Here is a 17,724-nt window from a genome sequence, read left to right on the forward strand (position 1 = left end):
ATTTCAATTCTGTGAACATATTGTATTTTTAAAGAAACATTTACCTTTCTATCAACCCTTAAGTAGTCTACATTCATTACAGCTCGTCAATTGCATTTCTCTCAGTTAACGCTCATAATCATACAAGTACAGCTGGACTGCTCCTTAGAAGCAAGGATGGCGAGACTTCTTCTCATATACTTTGGACGCGTTATCAGGAGGGACCAGCCCTTGGAGAAGGACATCGTGCTTGTTAAAGTGCAGGGTCAGCGAAAAAGAGGAAGACCCTCAGCAAGAGAGACTGATACAGTGGCTGCAACAACGGACTCAAACACAGCCAACGACTGTGAGGATGGCACAGATCCGGGCGTGTTTTGTTCTGCTGTAGATAGGGTCACTATGATTGGAAACCGACTTGACAGCACCCAACAATAACAACAATACCGATGAATAATCTACCTCTTAAGTAACTTTCCTAATGTCACACATTTTGCAAGTGATGGAATCACAATTCCTATCATGGAAAGTTCACTTTGAGAGTTTTCCCTAAACCGCTAAACTCCGCGACTTTTCCCTTCAGCAGGCATGGCATCCTGATTTATTCATCATAAAAACTATGGTTAGGGTTGAGACGGAGTGTTACAGTCCAGAAAGAGCATGAGTTTTCACTTTGTGGTTCCCATTGTTGCTGCTGTTTATGGAAAGAGTGTGTGTGAGTGTATGTGTGTGTGTGTGTGTGTGTGTGTGTGTGTGTGTGTGTCAGTGTGACTGTGTATGTGTGTGTGTTCACATTCCTATTTCACTCAGTTTTCCAGTCAGGTAGACTAGAGTGAATCCGGATTCAATCATCTCCTAGCTGTGCGACCTTGGGAAAATTGCATAATAACACCGACAATGTATTGGCTGTTTTCAGTATGCTAGCCACTGTGCTAAGTGCTTGGCACACACTCTCGTTAAATTAAATTAAATCTTCATAAAAACCCTGACAAGGAGATAATATTATTCATATGTTAGAGAGGGTGGGACTAAGGCTGAGAGGCAAGTAAGTAACCTTTCCAAGGTCAAGGAGCTGGAGAATGCACAGCAGTCCAGAAGGGAGCGGAGAGGGGGGTGAAGCAGAAGCACCAGGATGGCACGATGCTACAAATGGGATTATGATTCATCTGAGAACCAGCACTCACTGCCCTGAGTTACGGCTGACAAGGACAACAATGAAATGGACTCTGGGCCACATTTCCTGGGTTCCAATCCTCATTCCCTGCTCTGAGACCCAGGGGAGATTATTCAACTTTTCTCGGCTTCGCTTTTCTCAACTATAAAGTTGAAATAAAAATACTACCTACCTCAAAGTGTTTTTGTGAAGATGAAATGAGATAATGTCGGCAATGAGACTGCAGGGAACTGACAATCAATAGATTCGCGTAATTCACTGAAGAAACCATTTTAATTCTGAGTAATTCTGATTCAGCAAACTTTTATTTCCACATAGCAAAGTAAATAATGAACAGGAATATGTTATTTCTGAAGTGTAAAAATCCCCTAAAGTATCAAAAATGTCAGTATCTGGGCTCACCCCTTGATCTGTTCGCTCTTTTACTTGCTCTGACCAAGGGCAGAATGTTCAGTTATTTCTTTACTACTGCACTGAGGCGGGGTCAACTTGAATTTATTGTAACTATTACTAATTATTGGAGCCCTGGTGGTGCAGTGGTTAAGAACTACGGCTGCTAACCAAAAGGTCAGCAGTCTGAATCCACCAGCTGCTCCTTGAAAACCCTATGGGCAGTTCTACTCTGTCCTCTAGGGTCGCTATGAGTCGGAATTGACTCAATGGCAATGGGTTTTTTTGTTTCTTTTTTCTTTTGGATTACCATAAAAGGAGCCCTGGTGGCACAATGGTTAAGTGCTCGGCTGCTAACTGAAACGTCAGTGGTTCAAACCCACCAGTCTCTCTGCAGGAGAAAAGACCTGGCGATCTGCTTCTGTAAAGGTAAGAGCCTAGGAAACCCTATGGGGCAGTTCTACTTTGTCCTAAAGGGTGACTACGAGTCAGAACTGATATGAAGGCAATTGGGTTTGATTACCATAAAATGAATATATCACAAAAGGCTTCCATTTGACATTTCTAAATATCTACTGCAAATAACTGTTCATAGCCCACCAGCATCGACAGCTCTCGTGTTCTTCACTGAGGCCACTAACTAATGGCTAAGAAGGAAATAAAAGACAGGGAAGAGGAAAAGGCAGGCACTGAGAGCAAGAGTCTCATGAACTCAGTGATGGCAGGAACACTCTCAGAGATGACCATGATTAGGATCGGGATCTTACTCTGAGAATTAGTGCTCACCTCTAAGTATTTCAGTGAATGAGCATTCAAATTCTTTCCGAAGCTACAGTAGTAGAAATTGTAACTCTAAATGGACTTCAAATATTTTTCAAATTGATCTTTCTAAAAAGAGAAATTAGCATTTACATCTGCAGTTTTGCATCCATTCTTCTCCTACGTCCATCCTGGGCCTTGAGTCCACCCCTGGATACCATGCAAGGGGACTGGACTGCAGTTAGAGCCCCAGACAATCACTGTAGGTCAGCTGGGACAAGTCCTAGTAAATGATGGTGCTCCAGTAAAGCCAGGGAAAATTAGATGCGGAAGTAATCATTCTAAACACTGAATAAATCGATTGCATCATTTCGCACAAATATAATTATTTTAGCCCCTAAAAAACCCATGAATTCATTCCATAATGTGAATGATACCGTTAATAAACAGGTATCTTGCAATATGCAAGCTGAGAAATTTGCCAATTTGGGGAAGTACCCAAAAATTCAGGGAAATGCAATTGAACATTTTTTGCCTGGAAACAGAAAACGGACTGCCAATATTTGCACACAGGCCTAATCCCTCCAATTGTGACAATTTAAATTTTCAGAATAAGTGTCCGATTTACAGGATCACACACTAAACTAAAAGGCAAGCCAAATGTCCTATATTCCAAGGCTTACTGGTTTTTTAAAAACTGGGAACCAAGAAGATAAACAGAAATATTTCAGTGGTTCTTCTATTGTACTTCTCAAAGTCTTGATATAATGGAAGCCACTCTAATCAAGGCAATAAGAAACGCTAAATGCCTCAATGAGCCTTCACTGCAGAAGTGTGCCTATGCTGATCAGCCATGCTCAGACACCCGTGATACTGAAGAAAATCTCTTCAGCTCCTAGAACCTATTAATTGCTTTGCAGACATGGGCAGTATGGGCCCTCAAAATATCACAACTTCAGTAAAGACCACCGCAGACAGCAAGTCCACTGGATTAGACTTGGATTCTAGTCTTGGCTCTGGGCTTAAGAAATTATGAATTAAGTGTGCTCTGTTTCCTTATCAGTAAAAGAGTCATTCTTTCTTTATTCGATGGATTTTCTACCCAGTTAGTTGCTAAGGTCTTTATGGCATCACTATTTAATATCATGTACCGTTTTGTAACCCCCATAAAAAGTAACCACTAAACTCTGAATATCATTGTCCTGTGCCCTACTTCTGTGAAGAGCTGCTTTGCCCATAACACAATGACAATGGAATTAAATCCTATGCTTTATTGAAAAACATTCTTTAAATGTAATTTTTTAGATGTCCATAATAAGCTGAATCCAACACTCTATTCTAGCTTGTAATGAAATCATTTTAAAATTACAGATACATTGTTTCATTTTTCAGAGTCCTAGAGAAATGCAAAACCGAACACCGTCTAGGGCAACTTGAGAATAATGCAAACCCCTACACCTTGAGATTCAGCTGCGTGTTTTCTAAAATTGTAAACTCCTTATGAATGTTAAGAATCAAACCATTCAATTTTGTTCTTCTGTTGTTACATATGAAACCAATTATCCATTTTAATAAGCCAGAAAAACATCAAGACATTCTATTAGTTACACTTCTGAGTTCTAGAAATTTGGATATCTTCAAATGTCAGTAAAATACTTTGTTGAATATCTTTTAGTTTTAAAAATAGGCATGCTAAATAAACACTATCAAAGATAAGATCTTATTATTCATTATATGTACAGCTATCAGTAAACGTTTTTCTTTTTTACTTTAAAAAACTCTGTTACACTGATAATTGTTACTGTGATTAAAAGAGTCTGAATGTGATATTAAGCCAATAGACTTGATTGCTACTTTCGAGAATCAGTTAAAGGGTTATTAAGTCAATATTGAGAAGAAAGCAAAAAAATAAAAATAAAAAAAACCCGAAAGGGGAGATAGTAAGACGTGAATTGACAGTAATACCACCAATAATCTATCAGACAAGGTGTCTCAGTATCAGCTCACGCATTAAGGCCTGTGAACAGAGGCAGGGTGATAAATCAGTGGTAGCTGCCACAAGCCATCATTCCAAGGGGATGATCTGTGTTGCTCACTGTGAGATGCTGCTGATCCTTCAGTTTGTGTCTGTTTCTCTCTCTCATACACACCCCCCACATACTTTCAAACTGTCCTTCATCCAGTTTATTTACACCCATATGAAGTGATCTTTGCCAAAAATCAGAAGCAGGGTAAGGAGAATAATGCCTTAGTAACTAAAAATAGATCCCTAAAAGAAAACAGGCCTCTACATTGATAATGTTGTTGTTGTGAGGTGCCGTCGAGCCCGTTCCGACTCACAGCGACCCCGTGTACAGCAGAACGGAACACTGCCCACTCCTGCACCATCCTCACGCTCGTTGTTACGCTTGAGCCCATTGCTGCGGCCACTGTGTCAATGCATCTCATTGAGGGTCTTCCTCTTTTTCACTGACCCCGTATTTTACCAAGCATGATGTCCTTCTCCAGGGACTGGTCCCTCTTGATAACATGTCCAAAGTAAGTGAGACGAAGTCTCACCATCCTTGATTCTAAGGAGTGTCCTGGCTTCCAAGACAGATATGTTTGTTCTGCATTTACAGTGCTAAGCAGTATTTCTGACAAAAGACAACGACATATCCTAGCACTACCAAGATCTGAAGCTGTTCCTCTAATTCCTTTGAAATTAATTATGGATTTGGGAATTTCTGTTTGATATATTCATTTAATGTTTGGGTTATAAAAATTAAGGAGAGATAAATAAAACACATACATTTGGTAAATACATTATTTCTATTTTCTTCTGAACTTTTAATTCCCAACCAGATTAACTACATACATGATGAAGACTGTGGAAGAAAAAAAGTGCTTCACAGATGACAAGTCAAAGAATGGATTAGAAGATTTTTAAAAATCTGTTCAATGCCAAGTTTAATGTAAACCCAATAGAACAGGCATTTTTAATAAGCAGTTCCCCCATCTAAGACTCGTCTTTTGGCTCCATCATCAGAGTTCCCAAGGATACTCCTTAACTATCAGTTTACATTAAATCCAGGACTCCACGTGTTTTGTAGCTTCTAGAATAGCTTCCTAGAGAAATCAGAATCTTACCTTTAGGCATCTTCTGAAGACGGTTCTTGGCGCTTTGGAAACTCCTGAGGTCTGTGTCAAACAGCCATTCTCTTCCTCCCAGGGTCTTAGGGGCTTGGAGAAATCCCAACACCTGCTGCTACCACGGGGGGGGGTGCTAAGGGAAGCTCCAGGGTTTGACAGCAGGATTACTGAGCCAGAGCCAAAGCTTGGCAAGCCTGAACAATCGAAAGCAAGTGCAGAGGGCAATGTAGTACCCAGCACGGGGCTCAACTGTAGCAGCAGGGGGAGGAATATTTCCTGCCCTCCCAAGGGTTCAGAGGCAGCCATTACAAGAACCCGAGGTTCTGCCAATGGACAGGGCTGAGGAGGTGGAAACATGACCACACAGCACAAGGCCCTGGGAGAAGGGGAATGACTAGCACAGAGCTCAGGTAGCGCTTGAAAAGAACCACCAAAAATCTCCACCAGAACACAAGAAGCAATGGAGAAATGCAACAAAATACATGGAGACAGGCCATTCTAGCGTCCCGGAAGAAAGCCAAAAACATAGATGGTGGGGGGAGGGGGTATGGATATTCTAGTTCTAGAAAGAAAAGTAAGGAACATATATTATAGCGTGTCTACTGCATTTGAGGTGAAAACTCTAGTAAGTGACGTAAGATTACTAAATCCTCTCATTCTAACATTTAGACTAAACGGGGAAACTTATAAATTTCCTAAGGCACCGAGTGCTGGTCCACACGGCAGAGACTAAAAGGCAAAGCTGTCAGTTAGTGGAGGAGAAAATGAGAAAACAGAGAAGAGGTTAAACTCAGCTGATATTTAAATCGAGAAACAATTAAAATCGTTTTTATTAAGTAGGTACAACACGTCATATAGCAATTGCATCAGGTTCTATTATGAGCAGATGAAGAAGACTGAAGGAATTCAATGAGCTAAGAAAAGGGAAATATGGGGGGAAAAAAGGCAAGTGGACAAAGAGTGTTCAAAGATGAGAAGAAGTGGGGAAGATGGGAGAAAGAAAATGAAAAACGAAGAGAGAAGGAAGAAAAGCAAAGAGGGGTTAATTTAACACGTTTTGATGCATGGGCTAATCAACTGCTCACTGCCAACATTCTCCTGGATCATATGCTATAATTTCCTTGCAAATACTAATGATTTGATAACCACCACTCACAGCTCTTCAACTGTGCACAAGCCTTCAGGAACTTGCCTTAAGGAGCTCACCGAAGGTAAAATATTCCACAGCTACAAGAGAGATCCTAAGCCAATTTTGCCTCGATGAACTAAATGAAACCAAGCGGGAGACGAAGCATGACATCTGACAGGTCCGTAAGAACCCTAACGTGTCAAATGAAAATCAACTGTACCACATCCAAGTGAAAATGATCAGGCTCATTCAGAAACGCTCACTTTTCCCAAGACCAGAAGTGAATCAAACATGGCACAGCGTTTTATATTTGCTTAAGAATGAGCTGTGAAGAAACTCTCCTGCCTGACGGCAACGTGTGCGTGCTTCGTTTCTGTTGCTGCTGTTTACATTGTTAAAACTGACTTTCATGAAGGAGATTGATAACATAGGTGCAGAAAGACAAACGACGACGGAATTTTTAAAAACAAAAATGAAAAATTGTGGAAGAGAAGATAAGGGAGTGAATAAATGTTGCCAATCTGAAAGACAGAGAGTTCATCTACTTCTAAAACTGCTCAGATTATATGGTATGTCAGCACCATTTTCACTGGAAATAGAAAATGTATACCAGCTCACTTTAAAATAAACATTATGTTGTTACTAAAGTATCTTACTAAAGCAGTAAGGTTAGATCATCTAAACCAGTGATTCTAACCCTTGCTAAACTCCAGGAGAGGAGATTATTGAAAAATTTGCTTACAACTGTATCCCCAGTATCTACCTAGTTGTCTGGCAACATAGCAGGTGCTCAATAAATACTTGTTGGGTGCACGGTGGGGCCAAAACTGTGAACAGGCACTCCTAAAAAAACGAAGGGGGGTTTTATGGGCAAATAAATTTGTTAAACATTAAAAAAAAATTAAATGGGTTTCTTCCTTCATGTCTTGTCAAAACCTGTATTTAAGTCCCCAAACTTAACTGTCTACCTTTTTCTTGGAATACCTATTACTCACAGAATAACCATTTCAGAAAAAAATGGACTATGCCTTAACAGAAAATGTGAAATTCTTATTTCTTCCAATTTTTAAAAATGAAAGACACAGGTAACCTATTAATTGTACATATTTGTGGCTGATATAAATTATAAGACAGAATATGTATGCATACACACGCACACACACACACACAGCCCTACAAATATCAAAACATGTATGTTTCTTACATACCAGGATTTGTCAAAAATGGCCTCTGCTTTGGGAAAAGTGTAGAGCATGAAAAGACCTGTGAGATAGCTCATTCAAATTTCTCATTTTAACAATAAATGGACTTGCTTGAGGAAGCTATCTTTTATTGGCACATAAATACATTAACAATACAGTTTTTTTTTATTGCTAGTGTCAATGATCCATCCAGTGCAACTATCTGGTTAATATAACCAATATCTTACTAATTTGCTTTCATAATTATCTTGAACTGAAAAGAATAATCCTGTTCTCCAGGCAAGAATTATGCACATTAACTAAATAATTTCTTAATCTAACACTCTATAATCTACCATTGTGAAAAAAAGAGGCATTCATTTCCAATATGAATAAAAATAATTCCTTTCATAAGCTAGTCTTTTTTTTTTTAATCACTGTGAGTCATGTGAAAAATGAGAGTAGACATTAAATAATGACCAAGAAATTACAAGGAAAACGATCCGCCATGTTATGGAGTATCTAACAAATGTCACGATCAATGTCTTCAAGTACTGAAGCTGGGAGTAGACATGGGCTTTATTTACATATACAGGATCACAGACCAGGTCATGAACGTCAAAACTATGATTCCTTTCCAAAAGGAAGTTTCTGATGTTCAGAATATCAGAGGCCATTTTTCCCATAGCCACTTCCTCTATCTCAGTCCTTGAGAGAGGAGGCCTACCCAAGAGAACATCTTAATAAACTGGCTTCCCATTCGCCTTATTCACTCACCAAAATCCATTAGCCAACGCCATGCTTTATCTTCAATAGATAAGATACAGCTTCTTCTTGCCATGGTGCCATGAAAAGGATCCAGAAGGTTCCCCTTAAACAACATTTCCTGAGTGACTGCTGCAGCACCAAGAGTAAAAGATATGCCAGGTCAGCCACTTTCCTTCCCAGCAATATTAGCAGCAGCAGCAGCAGCAGCAGAAGCTGGAGCAGATCACTGAGCCCCACGTCCTTGCAGGATGCTAGCCAAAGCATTCTTGTTTACTCTACACTTAGACAGAGTTTGCCCGTACGTTCGCACCTTCGTCACAGTGTCAAAAAGTGTCAAAACAGGTGTTTTCCGGTGATCATGCTTAAAATCTGCTCACCCCAAAAGGTGACAAATATACTGTTACCATGAAATTCTAAGTTTCTTGTTGTACGCGAGACATGTTCTTACAAGTTCACATTATTAGGCAGAAGCCCTGATGAGCTCTCTTTAAAAATTTTTTCCCCTCCTGACTCCCAAGAAGCAAATGGATTGTCCTAAAATTTCTTGTTAACGAAAGAAAGGATGTTACCATATAAAATAAATGGCATCATGCAATTCTGGTCATTTCTTTCCTAATGTTCTATCTGCCTTCCTGGCATACAATCGCTTTTGCAAATGCTAATGTTTTCATAATCTTTACAACACTCTCAGCAGATGGGGAAATATCAGGTCTCATGATCTTTATTTTACAGAAGGGCAACAACTTCTTTGCTTCTATATTTCATTTCCATGTTGATGTGATTGACTAGCTGCTTTCTTTCCAGGGAGTTCCATTTAACGGGTGGCTAGAATATGGCCGGACAACTGACTTAAGCATGCAATATCATTAATACAGCGTTAACTTTACTTAAGTGAGTTATCCAGAGCTAAAATCCGAAAGACATAAAAAAGCATCTAGAGAACTTTTTAAATTTAAATAGCTTAACAAAGGATAAGTGAAAAACTGATGTTTATTTTCCTTATCACTTAACTACCTGTTGCGGCTGAGTCGATTCTGACTCCTGGTGGCACAGTGGTTAAGAGCTCGGCTGGTAACCAAAAGGTCAGCAGTTGGAATCCACCAGTCGGTCCTTGGAAACCCTACGGGGCAGTTTTACTCTGTCCTATAGGGTTGCTATGAGTTGGAATTGACTTGACAGCAATGGGTTTGGGATTTTTTGGCTCATCATTTAATTATTAGGAAGAATTATAAACACCAAGGCATTTGTTTTCTACACAGTAAACTATTTCTCATTAGCAAAAATGAAAACTCTGTATACAGACTCTGAATATGTTTCTAGTGCATGAACACTTCAGAGTGTTCACTTTATCAAAGTAATAATAATAGCATGGCTAACACATACTGAGTACTTATTATTAAATGTCAGGCCCTGTTCTCAGTGCTTTCCATGTGTCATCCCAGTTAATCTTCAAAAGAACCTTATAAATTAGATATTATTACCACTCCCATTCTGAAGATGAGGAAACCGAAGCTCAGTCAAGTTACATAACTTGTTCAAGGTTACACAGCTGGCAAGTGATGTGAACACAGGTTATACACTCCTGCGATGGAGCTGTTCACCTCTCTGTTAAAACCGCAGCACTAATTTTGGCTGCCTATCTGTGCATCACAAGTTTGCTTTTAACAAGACAGACAACATCAGCGGCTGTGCACATACAACTCAGATTCAGTAGTAGCTAACACGTATCTGGGTCCTTATGGTATGCCATACAATTCCCTAAGTGCTTTACATGCATTAACTTATTTAAGAACTCACAACAACTCTAGGAGGTACATATGCGCCCATTTTAAGGGTCACATTGAGGAATCTAAGGTACGGCATCTTAAGTTAGTTGCCCAAGGTCATACAGCTAATAAATAAAAACCCACCCATTGCCACTGAGTCAATTCCAACTCAGCGACCCTACAGGACAGAGAAGAACTGCCCCATAGGGTTTCCAAGGAGCGACTGGTGGATTTGAACTGCCGACCTTTTGGTTAGCAGCCTGAGCTCTTAACCACTGCGCCACCAGGGCTATAAATAGCGAAGCTAAAATTTGGATACAGGAAATCTACCCTCTACTGCTCTTGAATACTGACAGAGTGTGACAGCTCTCCTCCCCAGGCACCTTCCAGCGCCAAGGATGGCAGAGGATAAAAAAAAGGGAATAAGAAATGCCAGGTCTGGCCAGAACCCTGGTGGGAGGAGGAGCTGAAGTCACTGTCTACTTTTAAAAAATGTAACAGGTATAAATTATATGAAGCCTACATAATATACAAATCCACATCCATTTCTCTTACTAATGTTTGCTAACTTAAGGAATTAACAAATGTTTTACAGATTCCCAGATATTAAAAAGTCAAGGTCAAATTGTTCCCTTTTTTCCCCCTAAGTGTATCTATCTTCAGAGGCACCAGTGCATCAATATGACCACACTGGTGGTGTCCATCATTCTGGGTTTTGGGGATTACCATTTGCCGCCGCTCATGCTTCTATTTCACGCCCATAGTTGTGTTAAGTACATTACGTGCAGGGCTCAACTGTGGGCTTTAAAGGAGGCTTCAGAAATCCAAGAAGCGCTGAGATATATGGGCTGAAATCAACCTTGGACCAAGGTACTTGCCTGAATATTCAGCAGCTATAAATGATCCTTCTTGCATTAGCTCTTGAGAACACAAAGCCATCTGGGTAATCTCAGAGGGCTGGAACCAAGCAGATAGGACCCAAGGAAAAATCCTGAAGCCAATCTACCTCTTCAATTTGGCAGCAAGCTTAATTCCTTGGACTAATTTTGCCTATCTCTAGCCTTTCTGGATCCAACGTAATATAAATTCGCACAAGAAACCATGAAAACTTCAGAGAGAAAATACAGTTAAAGGAGAAGGCTCTTGTCTTCTGTCGGAGGTGAGGCCCAAGCCATGAGAAATGCAGCCATTTGGTGCCATTTAATAACAAGAAGAACTTACTTAGGTGCCCGTGTGACAGAGCTGGAGCTGATAGGTCAGTCAGTCTACTTACTCTCAATTATTTTTAAAATCAGAAGTTTCTTTGGAAAGAAGATATCTTCAATTCTTTACCCAAATTCTAGACAACCATGTTCTTTTTTTGCAGAATTCCTTGGGAAGTGATGGTATACACTGCACCCATATATGCCTGATTTACTCTTTGGCTGACAGTAAGATTTAAAATTGTCTCCTTCTCCAACTGTAACACTGAATTAACACAAAAATGATTCAAAAACTCTAAAAAGCACATTCTGACATCTTCTGGGTGAGAAAAACAAAGCAACCCCACAGGCTTTTATATAAGATGGAGCATGGCAAATGATTTTTATGACCTTGGCATTGCTAAGGGATAGACTACGAAGAAATCATGACTCATTTATGCAGTCACCAAATATTTACGTATATTATTTTACTGCTCAGCTTACCCACTGCAGTTACAATTCTTATTTCTTGCTGATGTTAATGACAGCGCAATTAAATAAAGGCACAAACATATAAGTTTCTGATCATTTTAACAGACTTTACTTTTAGAACGACATTAATGGAGAGGTTAGAACGTAGATGAATAAGGTAACAGTTTCTTACTCATCAACTCTTACTGGGCCTACTTCCAGCCATTTAATTCCCTGACATTTGGCTTCATCTGGAAAGAAATAGAAGCAGCAATGCTAGGACATACTTAGGCCAGAATAGGTGGGGTTGCAATGAGCCCCTCAGTTCCTCCTGGAATCCAGACAACACACCCGTATTAGTTAATCAATCCTTAATTAAGCTGAGCCAGCCACATAAGAACAGGCCACCTGAAAGCAAAAAGCTCCAAGCCCGCATTACAAATTCCTGAGTCATTCTGTCCTCACAGCTTCACGCTTTAAATAAATCTAAATACTGGCTGAAGAAAATCTACAAGTGACTCGGGCTGACTTCGTGTTTCCAAACCAGGAAAAGGAAGAAGTTTCAGTGTCTGAGATAACATTTGTTTTCTGGAGTTTGGAAAATAAACATTTCCTATGCAGTGAGGCTGGGGAGACAGGGAAGGGTGGAGGGTGTGAGGAAGGAGTGTGTGTGTCTGCATGTGAAAACAGGAGACACAGACAGCAGCAGATACAGAGGAAGGGAGATTTCCTAGTGGGATCTGGTTCTTGTACAAATTCGTTTTTTTGAGCTGGAGTTAGAATTTACCTCAGTATATTATGTGCACGTGAGCTATGAAAATACTGCAGTCTATCGCTAAACCAACAGGAAAGCTTTACCTGACTGCATAGTGTATTTCTAAGAATTCAGTGACAAAGAAGAATCTATCTCATATAATTACACAGAATGATAGAAAATCTTCAGTCTCTAAATTAGATTAACCTGATATTTTTATTTCACTGTACATAAGCCATCTTCTGCATCTAAATGCTAGAGTCTATTTTTTTCCCTAATAGGAGAACGAGCAGATTTGTCCTTGTGCCACACTTATATAAAAATACATTTTATATATTTTATTGCTCACTGGATTTATTGAAGGATGACCAAGAGGACTATTAGTTTTATATTTGTCAAACACGAATACATACGTCACTCACACAGACCTGACATTCTGAATTACCAGGTCATCAGTAAGAGTTTTTACCCCCATAGTCCTTTCTGTAGTCATCCCGTATGTCAGCTGTATAGTATACCTCATGCAAGCCTGTCTTCCATGTTTGGGAACTGGATTATAAATTCAGGGGACAAAATGCCACCTCCATGTCAAGTATATGCTTACGTCTATTAGTTAAGTTAATCCTCATTAAACAATTTTGAGGCAGGTATATTATAATCCTCGTTGAACAGATGAAAACACTCAGAGAGGTTGGATAATATATCCAGTAAGATATTTTTCATGAATGTCCTTAATACCTTGGATAGAAACTAGAGATAAATGGGACCACATCATTACACACACACACCTGTGATGTTTCCTTTCTTGTTTTTTGATATCGGGATTGTTACAAATGTGCACATGATGTACAGAGTTACAATTTACACTTTCAAGAACTTATAGAAACAGTTGTTAAGATAATCAGAGACTGTTACTCCTTCAGTTGCCAGATTTAGTAAATGTTATCATAAATAAAAAGCATTTCCAACCAAACAGCATATATATTCCAAGACGTCCAGGCTCTTTTTACTCTTGCCAATGCTTGAAAATAGTAGAACTTAAGCTTGTTTTGACGAATACATTTTCATTTTTCACATTCTGACACTGCTGTCTGACCTAAGCCAAGTCAGCTCAGCTCCAGAGTAAACGCACTCTTTTATTTTTACAAGCTTTTCTCAATCCCTAACAGAAAAGTCCTCTATTTTTATTTTTAAAAGAAATGTTATATTTTGATGTTAAATGCTACCAGTAGTATTGCTTTAGCTCTCACATGAGCTCATACCTATCTTTTAGTACTGGCACTTCCAGCTCTACTTTCCTGTTTAAAATACTTCTTCCCCACCCCTACTTTTTTTTTTTTTCCTTCCAGAAATGACTAATCTTCCTGTTATTCTACTCTGGCAGTTTTTCCCCTGGTATTCTTTTCATGTTGCATAATGTTCACTTTTCACCAACTCCTTTTGGCCTCTTACCACCGTCTCTTTGGGGCTAGCCTGCCATTTTCCACAGGTTAAAATAGCCAATATTTATTTATTAGCAATTTTTTGGTCAATTTTTGTGCTATTCAGATTAAGCTATTTCCTCAAGTTGAAAATACCACTTTTCTTTCAATTGACATAACATAAATATCCACCTGTTGATCTTCAAAGTTAATTTCAGGCTAATCCTTAGAGTGACTGGATATCACAATTAAAAGCGTCCAACTTTTCGTACCCCTTCCGATTTCCTGACAAGGAGCTCCCGCAAAGCAAACATAATACCACTCCTTTTAAAGGTCTCTTTTTTTCTTCCCAGTAGTTCTCCATAACATCATAAAACATGTTTGCATAGACTTATAACCAGAATTTTGTTACATTTTTGTAATTTTCAATTGTCAAAAATGCTTTTACTTAACATCACGATTCTTCCTTCTACCCTAATCATAAATAATTATTAACAGCTGTATCATACTATTTGGACATGAGTAAAAGACCTGAGTTTGTAGACAAAACATCTGAGAAGATGTTCAAAATTTTCATGTTGTGTAAATAATATACTCTACAATGTCTGATAGAACATGCATATATATGACAAGACAATAAGTCATAATCCCAGATTTACAGAGTCCATTTTTTGGCGAATTCAACATTATATCATATTCATTATCTCATACTCATAGGATCCCTTAGAGAAAAGGGTGTCTTATTAGCCTCATTTACATTAGCTATCCATACACAAATATGTTCACAAAGCTTTGGAAACAGTACATTTTCTACTATCTAAAAACACCAAAAAAGTACTGACAAAACACAAATTATAAGAGATAAAGACATTGCTAATTTCACCCTGACTTCCTGAAGTCAAATTAAGTTCAAATGGTTGCTTATATTAAAATAGCACTGGATCTTGTTATTTACCTTTAGTCCAGGGGGATCCCCATTACTCTCTCTTCTTATTAAAAACAAAAACCTTCTTTGTCACATACAGTGCCCTGAGTGGAATCATCTACATTTTTCTTTGGGTGGGTAGGAACAACTTAGCTTTCAAATCCCTTTATTGTCACTATTTTAGACACTAAATCCAGGGACCCTATCAAAACCAAACCAAACCCATTGCCATCGAGTTGATTCCAACTCATAGCAACCCATTATGATGGACTCTACAGTCACCTAAAAATATTGTTAGTTGAAATGTATATTGTGCATTTGTATATGTGACACCAAATATTATTTTATGAAAAACTAGACGTTCAGTTTTTTAAATGATTTTATATTATGAATAGAAAATAAACACATAGTATGTATTCTACAAAAAAGGCAGCATCACGTAGGCCTATATCCCCCGCCAAGAACAGTGCTACCAAACACAGATGGTCAATAAATACCTTTTGAGTAATACACTCAATCATATCCGTTAAAAAAAAAAAAAAAAAAAAACCCATTGCGACCCTACAGGACAGAGTAGAACTGCCCCATAGGACTTCCAAGGAGCAGCTGGTGGATTCGAACTGCTGACGTTTTGGTTAGTAGTCGTAGCTCCTACCCACTGCACCACCAGGTCTCCAATCATATAAAGTATATTTATGGCAAACAAAAAAAGAAAATGGGACTTTTTGGTACCATGGGAAATAAAGTTAACAAAATGCATTAATCAAAAAAGAAAAGATTAGAAGAGGAAACGCAAAGAATTGTCCCCAAGGAAAAAGTTTTATAAAAACTTACTAGAATATTTTGAATGTATCTGTAACTTTATCTGGATCTAATATTAGAGGTTAACGTCTGATTCTGGAAATTGATAAATAAACAAAAAATCAGGCATTTCCTCAACTTGCTGATGTAAATTGTACTTCAGAGTTGCCAATTTGTTACTAAAGGGCAGTCCTTCTTGATAGAAGAATTCCAGGTAATAAATGTAGCTGTATGATATCATTAAAAGTCACTATCTGCAACCCCTTAAAAAACCATGGATATATGAAATTATCGACAACGGGGTGAGACCATTGGAACAGTCCAACGGAGAACTTTATAGGGGTTGGCTTAGGATGACAATACCTGAACTCACTGATTTGATTTGGGCATCACTGCAAGTGGGGACAATGGAAATCATGTGATCCTAATGTGAAGCAATAGGAAATACACAGCACTATCTAGGAAGCAGTCTCTCCAAATAATAATAATAAACAACATTACTTAACTCTAGCCTTCATTTCTAGTTTACAGAAAATAAGGGTGATGGAGGAACAAGTTAAATGACACCATAGGGAAGCAATCAGCTAAACTCAGAATCTAAATATGAAAAAAGTTTGCAAAACTCGTGAGATTCTGAGAGCTTCAAACAGCATGGAAAGCAAATATCTGGAAATAAAATTCCACATAGATACTTTACAATGCAGAAGGCTCAAGAAACAGAGAGACCACCTTTTAACCAAGGAACCCTAGAGGCACAATGGTTGAGTTTTTGGCCGCTAACCAAAAGGCTGGCTGTTTGAACCCACCCAGCTGCTCCATGAAACACGTGGCAATCTGCTTTCATAATGATTACAGCCAAGAAAACCCTATGAGGCAGTTCTACTCTGTCACATGCGGTCTTTATGAGTCAGAATCGAGGACAACACCAACAACCCTGTAACCAGGGAGTGCTGATAAGTGTTTAACAAGTGGCTTTCTGGGGAGAGAAGGACGCTGGGTTGTAGCATCTGTCCATTTCTGTGGTGTAAATACTCCCATCATGGCTGAACTCAAGCTTACAGCATGGGGTCACCGCACATGGAGTTGGCATGAGGCATCACATGAAGCAGCTCCAGCACTCCACTGCCTGCAGCCATCAAGCTATCCAGGTAGAAAGTGGAATGGGCTAATTGTATAAGCAGGAGGATAACAAGTAAATCAAAGAAAAGACGCAACAGCTGTCTCTTTTATTTATTTTTTTTACAGGACTCTGTATACAAGTAACAATCAATTTAAATTTGAAATTAATGAACTCCTAAGGAATATAATGTAATCTGTAAAAGGCAATGAGGACGAGCAAGTAATTCATAGAGACTCCTCAATGAAACATACATTTTCTATGAATGACATTAAAAAAGTATTCTTAATATGTGATTAATGAACTGTGATTAAATTAAACTGTGATTAAATTCTGACTCGACAGGTTGAACGCCAAAGCACAGCTGAAGGATACTATTTGATTTGAATCAGCAACAGGCATTGCAACTCAAAAATGGAAGGGGGAAGGGTCTATCTTTGCATAACCTGTGCTTTAAAAGTACCTGTCATATAAAAGGTGTTGGATGAGGATTGATTAGAAAGGAGAAGGGCATTAAGCTAATCACAGAACTGGACTCATTTTATAGATACAGATATGTAGATTTATAGATATGTATCTACAGATATATGTAATTGTTTTATATATGTAATTTATTTGCGTTTAATGGATATGGATAGATATATGTTCAAATTATTAATATTAACATATATACACTATTGCTTTAAAAAGTTCCTTTAGGTTATTTATTTAACAATAGCGTTCAATGACTAAGCATAGTTAGATGAATTTTATATGTATACGGAGGTTAGATTTATTAA

The 17,724-nt window shown here is 38.6% G+C and overlaps 1 protein-coding gene across 24 annotated transcripts in view; it reads right to left on the bottom strand.

Moving 5' to 3' along the window:
• The window catches only part of MBNL1 (muscleblind like splicing regulator 1), a 219,907-nt gene that overhangs the window by 118,676 nt on the left and 83,507 nt on the right, over window positions 1-17,724 (bottom strand). The window contains exon 1 of one of the 24 annotated variants that reach the window (XM_023733892.1): window positions 8,519-8,638. The exons of 19 other annotated variants lie outside the window; for them this stretch is intronic. Coding sequence is in view for 4 of the 5 variants with exons in the window: in XM_023733877.1 (XP_023589645.1) it covers window positions 5,429-5,788 (360 nt within the window). In the remaining variant the exon portion in view is untranslated. Of the gene's footprint in view, window positions 1-5,428; window positions 5,933-8,518; window positions 8,639-17,724 lie in introns of those variants that run through there. 4 more of the 24 variants (XM_023733877.1, XM_023733879.1, XM_023733878.1 and 1 more) reach the window with 4 other exon arrangements.

Source organism: Trichechus manatus, unplaced genomic scaffold (assembly GCF_000243295.1).
Source record: "Trichechus manatus latirostris isolate Lorelei unplaced genomic scaffold, TriManLat1.0 scaffold00062, whole genome shotgun sequence".
Classification (NCBI taxonomy): Eukaryota; Metazoa; Chordata; class Mammalia; order Sirenia; family Trichechidae; genus Trichechus; species Trichechus manatus.